At 38.0% G+C, this 11,186-nt stretch overlaps 1 protein-coding gene across 2 annotated transcripts in view; it reads right to left on the minus strand.

The window, feature by feature from the left end:
• The window catches only part of NDFIP1 (Nedd4 family interacting protein 1), a 199,384-nt gene extending 191,372 nt beyond the window's left edge, over positions 1–8,012 (minus strand). The window contains exon 1 of one of the 2 annotated variants that reach the window (XM_053717164.1): positions 7,850–8,012. In XM_053717164.1, coding sequence (XP_053573139.1) covers positions 7,850–7,882 — 33 coding nt within the window. In that variant the 5' untranslated portion in view covers positions 7,883–8,012. The remainder of the gene's footprint in view (positions 1–7,849) is intronic. The other variant, XM_053717165.1, reaches the window with a different exon arrangement.
• Between the last annotated feature and the right edge of the window lie 3,174 nt (positions 8,013–11,186).

Raw genomic sequence — 11,186 nt, forward strand, 5'->3', positions numbered from 1 at the left:
GCTGATGGGCTGCTGTTCATTTCTTCATTTTTTTTATTTTTTTTTACCTGCAGCTGGGAACAGCTGAGTATAACTTTTTACACAGAACTTACTCTGCTGAGCTGAGGAAATTGTGAGGTAAAATATCTTCCTTTTTTACATAGAGATGCTCAGGTGATATTTTCCTGTCAGCTTTTTACAGCTATACTGCAACAGTTTCAAGTGATTTAGCATATGAGTATTATGTCCCTTTAATCAGGTTAATTGCCATGTTTTTACTCAGTTGATTCACCTGTTCTGTAGTTCAAAAATCCTGAAAGTCTGGCTTGTTAAGGAGGCCTGAGAAAAAGGATTGAAAATACCTGGCCTAGTTCAATACCTTGGGTTGTCTACTTTAAAATATGTTTAAACTCAGTGGTTTTAACTTTGTATTTTCCTATTTTAATGTGTGTTTATTCACATCAATAAAAGTAAACATTCTGAGCTGAAACTGTTCATCCAATAAGTCCAGTTACTCTTCTTGTTATTTGTCATATGTCAAGAATGTATTTTTTTTGTAAGTTGACAATGTATTAACCCTTGAGTGCTATATGTATAGTCTGGTTTCAAGTGTAGGCTTCTCCGCCTCTCTTGTCTGTGGATACTAATTATTTTACTACATAGCAGCTCTCAATTCCCAGGAATAATTATAGGGACACAGTCCATTGATACAATTGGGTAATTTAGGGGCATTTAACTTACACGAGTAGTGCTATTGGTCTTCCTTTAGTTTTCACCTCTATGCTGATGACACCCAGATCTACCTCTCCACCCCTGTTCTCTCTCCCTCTGTCCTTTCTCATGTCAGCGACTGCTTATCTAGTATTTCTTCTTGGATGGCCTCTCACCACCTAAAAATTAACATGTCCTAGACTGAGCTCCTTCTTATCCGCCCCCCCCCCCCCTCAAGATCTACGCCGACTTCTGACTTCTCTATCCCTGTTGACGGCATCACCATTTCCCCATCCTCGGAGTTACACTCGACTCAAATCTATCCTTCGCCCCCCGCATCCAATTGCTTTCTACATCCTGCCGCAACCACCTACGCAATATTTCCAAGATTTGCCCTTTTCTGAGCGCTAACACTACAAAGCAAATAATCCACTCCCTTGTTATTTCCCAACTTGACTACTGCAATAACCTACTTACTGGCCTTCCTCTTTCCCACCTCTCCCCCTTCAATCCATCCTAAATGCCTCTGCCAGGCTAATCCACAATTTCTCGTCGCTCTGTATCTGCTGCACCTCTCTGCGAGTCCCTTCATCGGCTCCCCATTCACAGCAGAATTAAATTCAAAATTCTCACCCTTACATACAAAGCTCTCACCAACGCCCCTCCCCACTACCTATCCTCTCTAATAAACAAGTTTACTCCAGCCCGCTTACTAAGATCCAACAATGACCTGCTCCTTGCATCTGCAACTATCACCTCTTCTCATGCTAGGATTGTGCAGCACCTACCCTCTGGAACACTCTCCCTCGTGCTGTCAGGCTTTGTCCTAATCTTTCTTCCTTTAAATGCTCCCTGACGACTTTTTTGTTTAGAGAAGCCTACCACCCAACTCAATAATAAAATAATTTCATTTACTTAACAACATTTCCCTCATCTATCTTTGCGTTAACATCATTCTCAATCTTGCAGTCCTCACCTCCTGTTTCTCAACCTCCTACCCTTCTAGATTGTAAGTTCCCACGGGAATAGGGACCTCAATTCCTCCTGTATGTGTTTGTAAATTTTGTCCTGTCTCTTACAAGTTTTATTTCATTGTTTTATTTAAATGAATTGTACCCATGGACAGCACTGCGAAATATGTTGGCGCTTCATAAATGAAGTATAATAATAACTTTCGGCTAGATTACGAGTTTTGCGGTAAGAGCTGCTCTGTGCTAACTTGCAAGTTATTGTCACCGCTCACCTCCCTATAGTGCTGCTATTACAGGTTCTCATAAACCCGGCGTTAGCAGGCAATAAGTGAGAGTAGAGCTAAATTGAGCTCCATACCGCACTTCAATACCAGCGCTGCTTTGAGCTGGTTTTACGTGCTCGTGCACGATTTCCCCATAGACATCAATGGGGAGAGCCGGCTGAAAAAAAGCCTAACACCTGCAATAAAGGAGCGGAAAGCTCCATAACGCAGCCCCATTGATTCCTATAGGGAAAGAAAAGTTATGTTTACACCTAAAACCCTAACATAAACCACGAGTCTAAACACCCCTAATCTGCCGCCCCCGACATCGCCAACAACTACATTATACTTATTACCCCTAATCTGCCGCCCCCGACATCACCGCCACCTACCTACACTTATTAACCCCTAATCTGCCGCCCCCAATGTTGCTGCCACCTACCTACATTTATTAACCCCTAATCTGCCGCCCCTAACATCGCCGCCACCTACATTACACTTATTAACCCCTAATCTGCCACCCCTAACATCGCCGCCACCTACATTTATTAACCCCTAATCTTCCACGCCAACGTCGCCGCCACTATACTAAAGTTATTAACCCCTAATCCTAAGTCTAACCCTAACCCTATTACCCACTAACTAATGTAATTAAAATAAATCTAAATAAAACCTACTATTAATAACTAAATAATTCCTATTTAAAACTAAATACCTATAAAATAAACCCTAAGCTAGTTACAATATAACTAATAGTTACATTGTATCTATCATAGGTTTTATTTTTATTTCACAGCTAAGTTTGTATTTATTTTAACTAGGTAGACTAGTTAGTAAATAGGTATTAACTATTTAATAACTACCTAGCTAAAATAAATAAAAATTTACCTTTAAAATAAAACCTGAGTTACACTAACACCTAACCTTACACTACAATTACAAAAAAGAAAAAAACACTAAATTACACAAAATAAAAAAGAAATGATCAAATATTTAGCAGGGCATTGCCCCAAAGAAATCAGCTCTTTTACCTGTAAAAAAAAATAAAAATAACCCCCCAACAGTAAAACCCACCACTCACACAACCAAACCCCCCAAATAAAATCCTATCTAAATAAACCTAAGCTCCCCATTGCCCTGAAAGGGGCATTTGTATGGGCATTGCCCTTAAAATGGCATTTAGCTTTTTTTCCGCCCAAACCCTAAGCTAAAAATAAAACCCACCCAATAAACCCTTAAATAAACCTAACACTAACCCCCGAAGATCCACTTACAGTTTTTGGAGACCCGACATCCATCCTCAACGAAGCCGGCAGAAGTCTTCATCCAGACGGTGCGGAGCGGCTCCATCTTCAAGACATCCGGCGAGGAGCATCCTCTTATTTCGACAGTTCTTCTCGAATGAAGGTTCCTTTAAGTGACGTCATCCAAGATGGCGTCCCTTGCATTCCGATTGGCTGATAGAATTCTATTAGCCAATCGGAATTAAAGGTGAAGAAATCCTATTGGCTGATTGGAACAGCCAATAGAATGCAAGCTCAATCCTATTGGCGGATTGCAGTGTTTTTTTGTTGTAATTTAGTTAATTGTATTTAATGTAATTTTTTTAATTGTAGTGTAAGGTTAGGTGTTAGTGTACGACAGGTTAAGTTTTATTTTACAGGTAACTTTGTATTTATTTTAGCTAGGTAGTTAGTAAATAGTTAATAACTATTTACTAACTAGTCTACCTAGTTAAAATAAATACAAACTTACCTGTGAAATAAAAATAAAACCTAAGATAGCTACAATGTAACTATTAGTTATATTGTAGCTAGCTTAGGGTTTATTTAACAGGTAAATATTTAGTTTTAAATAGGAATTATTTAGTTATTAATAGTAGGTTTTATTTAGATTTATTTTAATTACATTAAAGTTAGGGGGTGTTAGGTTTAGACTTAGGTTTAGGGGTTATTAACTTTAGTATAGTGGTGGCGATTTTGGGGGCAGCAGATTAGGGGTTAATAATATTTAACTAGTGTTTGCGATGCGGGAGTACGGCGGTTTAGGGGTTAATATGTTTATTATAGTGGCGGCGATGTCCAGACTGGCAGATTAGGGGTTAATAATTTTATAATTTGCAATGAGGGAGGGCCTCGGTTTAGGAGTTAATAGGTAGTTTATGGGTGTTAGTGTACTTTTTAGCACTTTAGTTATGAGTTTTATGTTACGGCTCTGTAGAAACTTATAACTACTGACTCAGTTTATGGTATGGATCTTGACGGTATAGGCTGTACCGCTCACTTTTTGGCCACCCAGGCAAACTCGTAATACCGGCGCAAAGGAAGTACCATTGAAAAAGGACTTTTGGAAAGCTGCGGTAGTTACGTTGCGTTACGGCCAAAAAAGTGTGCAGTACAGCTAAACCTGCAGGACTCGTAACACCAGCGGTAGTGAAAAAGAGCCTTAACGCTGCTTTTTCACTCATACTGCAAAACTCGTAGTCTAGCCGTTTGTGTATTAAAACTATTAGCAATATATTTTCATTTTTATTGTCTCCTTTTGCTCTTATTTCATTCTGAAAATCAAATTCTTCTTAGAAGTGGAAGAGCAGGTTCTAGACTTAACACTGATATATTCTACACCAGGGGTCAGAAACCTTGGGCCCCCAGATGTCTTGGAACTACATTTCCCATGATGCTCAGACAGCCTAAAGAGTGTCTCAGCATCATGGGAAATGTAGTTCCAAAACATCTGGGGCACCAAGGTTGCTGACCCCTATTCTACACAATTATTGGTTGCCTACTCTAGCGACATTTATAAATATCCCTAATTGGACTCAGCAGAAAATGAAACCTAGGCTACAACATGATAATGCCCATTTCGCTTTTTATCCCCTCAGAATTACATAACTTTTAGAAAATTACATCTGCATATTAGACTAATCTTTACATTTGAATACATCATTCTATCAAGTATTTATTTAGTATTAATACTGCCTCTTGTTGAGACATTCTAGCCTTGGACAAAGTCATATTAAATCTAGAAACCAGTTAAAATATTAAGTGGTCTGTCACACAATTTTAGGAGTCATAGTAGGAATTGATGTAGATATTAGAATATAAATATATTAAATCAGTTATAAGTAAAACATAACATTTTGAAGGCATTATGGATTTGTTAAACTCCATTGTAATCCCTTTGAGTTAAAGTGGCTATTAACAGAAGACACTTATTTTAAGCTTAAAAAAGCATAACCTTGATGATGTCTGCTTTTTTTCTACTTATAACGTCCAAGGCATAGCTGCGCTACAAATGCACACTCCTATAAATTACTGTTGTATCAGCTCTGGATTAGCTGTGAGCGACAGCATGCTCTCAACTAGCCCAAATGCAATTCACTGGAGATCTCATTTGGAAGGAAGTAGATGCGACAAAATCAACCATGTCACTGGCACTTTAAAAAAAAAAAAAAAAAGATGCAAAGTCTTTTTGAAGAGAGTAATTAAGTTTTTGTTTATAAGCTTACAAATAATGAGTTAAATGCCCCTTAAAGGGACAGTTTACACCAATTTCCTTTTAACTGCATGTAATAGACACTACTATAAAGAATAATATGCACAGATACAGATATAAAAATCCAGTATAAAACCTTTTAAAAACTTACTTAGAAGCTCCTAATTTAGCACTGTTGAGGTTAGACTGGGACACCCAGTAAAAAGGGCTGAGAGTAGGATTTCCCCCTTTCTCCCATCCCCTGCATATGAAAAGACCCATTAAACAAACAGAAGCAGTCTGAAGTCTGTATACATCAATATACATCTAAAACTTTGGGGCTTGGTTAGGAGTCTGAAAAACAGCACAATGTTTTTTAAAAATAAGCAAATCTATACATTTTTACAAAAACACACCAAGATGGGCTATATAAATAGATCTACAAAACATTTATGCAAAGAATCTAGTGTATTATTATTATTAGGTATTTGTAGAGCGCCATCAGATTCTGCAGCGCTATAAGCATAGGCGGTATACAAGATAACATTTACAGGGATCAAATGGGTAGAGGGCCCTGCCGAGAGTTGAACTGTTGTAGCCGGCTCTTATGAAGGCGAACTACAAACAGCTGGGCTCATAGGCTTACATTCTAAAGGGTTCAAGGGGAAAGCAATGGAGTTAGGAAAGGTTAGTGTAGGTTGTATGCATCCCTGAATAGTAGAGTCTTTAGAGAACGCTTGAAGCTGTTAAACCTAGCGGAGAGTCTTGTGGAGCGAGGCAGGGAGTCAGTCTGGAGAAGTCCTGTAAACAGGAATGAGAGGAGGAAACAAGAGAGGAGGAGAGTAGCAGATTGTGAGCAGAGCGAAGGGGACGGGAGGGAGAGTATCTGGAGACAAGGTCTGAAATATAGTGGGGAGCAGTGCAGTTGAGGGCTTTGTATGTCAGAGTGAGGATTGGAGGCAAGAGGAAGCCAATGTCCCTTTAAATTCACAGGGTCTAGAATGTCCCTTTAAATGTTATTATCCTGTTTAATAAGTATATTGTACACATCAACCCCCTCCATTGGAAAACACTGCTATAATCAAAATATATAACATTTGGATTTACAAGTTTCCATTTAATCATGTTATGAATTACTATTATGTGGATATTAGTAAATGCTTATCATCATTGGTAACAGTCAAACTGTTTTGTTCCAGGACTTCATATCACAAAATGGAAAACATGAAATACAAAATTCTTCAACTCACAAATATAAATTATATAGTCCAATAATTTAAAGGGATATCCTAATGTAAAATATTCTCATATTTTGTTACAGTATTTTAATTTTTAAATCAATTCTCTTTTCTCATTGTGTTTAACCTTGCAAATGAACAAACACAGGCGCAGTGCATTGATCCCCAAACTAAGGATACAGATACCAAGAATTACACACATCTGAATGCTACAATCAAAAGCTTTATCCTAATCTGCAGTGGGATGCAAGTTTGCTAGATGTGCATTTGTGTTTAACCCCTGAGCAGGGATTAAAAGCAATGTGTGAAATCTATATCTGTTTAAATATTAAAGGCTCTAACTAAATACAGCATTTTTTTAAATGGCCCTTTAAAATATTTATGAGCAGTAAGGTTAGTGTAACTAAGAGGAGGAGAAAGCATATAATAGCAGAGAAGAAGGCTGTGCTGGTTTATGGAAACATGTGACAATGTTAGTCATGTGACATTATTTGGCATACATTGGCCCTAATTAGAGTTAATGGTATTCTATTTTTAACTAAGCCGTACATAAACACACCCCAAAAACACTCTTGGCTACACATATGGTTTTAAGGTGGTAGGAAAATGGAATAAAAAAAGCAATGTACAATAAATTAAAGCATAGTATAACCTGAATTACCTTCATTCGTGTATGACAATAATGCAATGCTTATTGAAAAATATTCATTATCAGCACATCTTTGGCATCCCCTAAACGTCACGAGTGACCAAACCGGTGTGTGTGTATATATATATATATATATATATATATATATATATATATATATATATATATATATATTAAACACAGAGACATTTGTATTGTCAAAACTCACTACATCGATAGTATGTTAAACGTTTTATTGATTTATATTTTGTAGATACTCTAACTCTTCTATTGAATCAGTATGGTAAATACACAGGGTTTTTTTAACATATGCTCACACATATGTCTGTCAGAATAAAAACGGAATGGTCTCCTTTAGAATGATTTAAAAACATGGTACTTATGTAAATGGACCCGCTGCCCATCCTTACAGACGGTCTCTATGCGGGTATCTGTATCGCGACCAACAAGATCCAAACACTGCGGCCTAGCGCCAGCTGGCTCATCCACGGCCTTGCTTACCGCAGCCACCACCGTCACATACAGTGATACTAAGATCCAGTGCCCAAGGGTTCCCCTGCCTACCTGCTGATATCGGCTGTTGCTCTGCTCGGCCATGCCGGCTGGAGGTGACTGAAGGAGGCGAACTAAATGTTGGATCTGTCTGCAGAGACTATGAAAGCAGTTCTGGTTAGCTGCCTGTAAGTGATAGCTAGATGGTTAATACTGCCCTATTGAGGGAGGAGAGAGCATAGCAAGGAGGGACTGGCACAATGACTTACACATACACGGATGACTGACACACAGTGTACAGGGGCTGTAATACAGGCTGCATAAGCAACAAAAATAGTAACACACTGTAAACAACACAAGAAACAATCTGTGGAACTAACACCCTCTACCAATACAACAAGGAGGGACCACCAAAACCCGGATCTGTGCTGCCAAGCTACTCTATAAGACAGTGACATACTATTTAACCCATTTAATGTTCAGCCATTTTACCACCCTATGGATTTAAAGGGACAGTCAACACTAAAATTGTTATTGTTTAAAAATATAGATAACAGCTTTGCACAACCAACATTGTCATATATTAATATACGTTATAACATTTAAACCTCTAAATGTCTGCCTGTTTCTAAGCCACTACAGACAGCCTCTTATCACATGCTTTTTTATTTACTTTTCACAACAGGAGACCACTAGTTCACGTGTGCCATATAATTAACATTGTGTTCACGCCCGTGGAGTTAATAGTCAGCACAACACAGCACTAATTGGCTAAAATGCAAGTCAATAGATAATAAAAAGTCATGTGATCAGGGGGCTGTCAGAAGATGCTTAGATACAAGGTAATCACAGAGGTAAAAAGTATATTAATATAACTGTTGGTTATGCAAAACTGGGGAATGGGTAATAAAGGGATTATCTATCTTTTAAAGTAATACACATTCTGGTGTAGACTGTCCCTATAATTACACAAATAATTTTAATTTGCAAAAATACCATAATATGAGCAAAAAACAAACAAATTAAATGCAAAAAAAGTTATTATTTATGGAGTACATGGTAAAAAGCAGCATTGGATTCATTATCTTTTAAAAATTTCAAACCCATATTTTATGGCCTGATATTAAAGTGAAAGTAAAGTTACCTTCATCTCTATCCGGAATAATATGCTTTCCTCAAAATAAATAATTCATCAATTTTTTTTATTATGAGTGTAAAAAAAGTTATGCCCTTTTTTACTCACAGTTTGATGGTCTGCAAATTCAACCCGATTTTTTTTTTTTCCTGTGTGGATCACGTTGTTATGTTAGCCTATTAAAAATCTGGCCGTTAGGCAGCCGTCAAACAACGTCATTCGCCTCCTTTAATATATGCGCATGCGCTTTATTTTTTTCTTTACTCATGTTTGACTCCATGCGCGCTCCAGATTCGCGCATGCGTACTGTTATCTTGAAAAAATAACAAGAACTAGGCTTCCTACAGAGTACAGACAATACGGCTACAAGCGGTGAGGAAATTACTTTTACCCGGTTTCATCTGGCGGCTCAGCTGATTCCAAGCAGGTACACAAAGAAAATGTTCGCAAGATAAAGGATATATTAAAACTCAGTCTTTATTAGCATCTTTAAAATTCAACAGTCTTTGGAGTACTGCAACAGAGTAAAGAAATCAGGCTATGACTACGGCTTTTTAAGCCGAAAGCCCGAAACACTTAACCCGTTCTGTGCTACGCCTGTGTGATTTCTTTACTCTGTTGCAGTACTACAAAGACTGTGCAATTTTAAAGATGCTAATAAAGACTGAGTTTTAATATATCCTTTATCTGGCTAACATTTTCTTTGTGTACCTGCCTGGAATCATCTGAGCCGCCCGATGAAACCGGTATCCTGCAATGTGATTGGATCAGGATCCGTTGCCGCATTGACTAGAGATTGGCCAAGACGGACACACACCCCAAAAAGAGGAGGAGTAGAGTTTCCAGCTCCACAGGGACGTCAGCCTCGTAGAGATACCACGGACACATGAAGTAAACAGATATCGCTGTTTGTGTCGGAAGTGTGGTAAGGGGGCACAGGGCTAGTGGAGCTGGTTTGAACTGTTTGTTTAATTTGCGCAATTCAGAAGGGGTTTGCAGGTTAGCGCATGCGCGGTGGAGAGGGATGTCGTGAACGCGCTTTAGAGAGACGTATAGAGCGGGTGGGACCGCTCTATACGTCAAAGATCAGAAAAGCAGGAAATAGGGTTTGGGAGGAGTCAATAATAGAAACGGTAGGTAATTATATATATCTATATTTTGCAAAATATAAATTATATAGAGAAAAGAAGTTAGCGATTAACTTATCTAAGGATTAAGACATGCTTTGATGTGTTCCAACTCTGAAAACTTTACCTTCATTTTAAGCATCAGTTTACCTTTCCAAAAAAAAAACAGAAATGTAGGATTGTATCTATATATTGCTCTGTAACACATAACAATTGGATATAGGGAGATATCATTTTATTTTTGTCCCTTTTCACCATCCTCCAATTGATGCAGAAAATGAGTAGGTCTAAAATATCTATCTATAAAAAATATTAGATACATTTTAAAATTACACAAAATTCTGATTTCCCTGAAGGGTGGCTTAAAGGGTTACTAACTTTTTTCTTTTTTAGATAAAATGGAACCCACATTTCAACACATATATAAACAATAAATAACTGACCTATTTTGATTCTGAAATAAAGCTGCATAACGGCATTTTAAAAATATGTTTATTATTTGATGATGACGACACGTAATCCAGCCCCTCCAATATGTCCTATCGGATCTCTATTTTGTGCATATCATTAAAAGCCAATTTCGGCACATTGAGCATGCGCACTTTAATTATTCAAATAGTGCATGTGTGTTTGCTCTGGGTGAAGCCGAAATTACCCATATAGTAATCAGAGTCATGCTTGCGCATTGGTCATCAAGAGAGGGACATATTCAATGACAGTTTGCACTATCTTGCGCATGCGCATCACGACCAACCGCCGCCATCTTCCAACCAGGGTTGTCACCCCTGATTCGACAACGCTGAAAGCTACCAAAGGAGTGGGTTTGGGAAAGGGTTAAAAATTCGGAGACACTTTGATGCAAGTATTGGAAACAGATAGGGCATTGTATAGGACTTTATTTTTGCACGTTTTTTGCATTGGTCAATAGTTATTTTCTGACTTCAGTGTCCCTTTAAACCATGCTTTTACCCAGGGGTCAAGTCCTACAAAAAAAAGTGTGGGAACTCGCTATGACTTCGACCACCCTTACAATTAATATTGTTTTATATATACAGTTACATACATACACACACACACACTGTGCTTAATATATGCATATGATCTATACACTCTGGTTAATGGAAGCAAATAAAAAGCAATGAAGGGC

Source organism: Bombina bombina, chromosome 6 (assembly GCF_027579735.1).
Source record: "Bombina bombina isolate aBomBom1 chromosome 6, aBomBom1.pri, whole genome shotgun sequence".
NCBI classification, from domain to species: domain Eukaryota; kingdom Metazoa; phylum Chordata; class Amphibia; order Anura; family Bombinatoridae; genus Bombina; species Bombina bombina.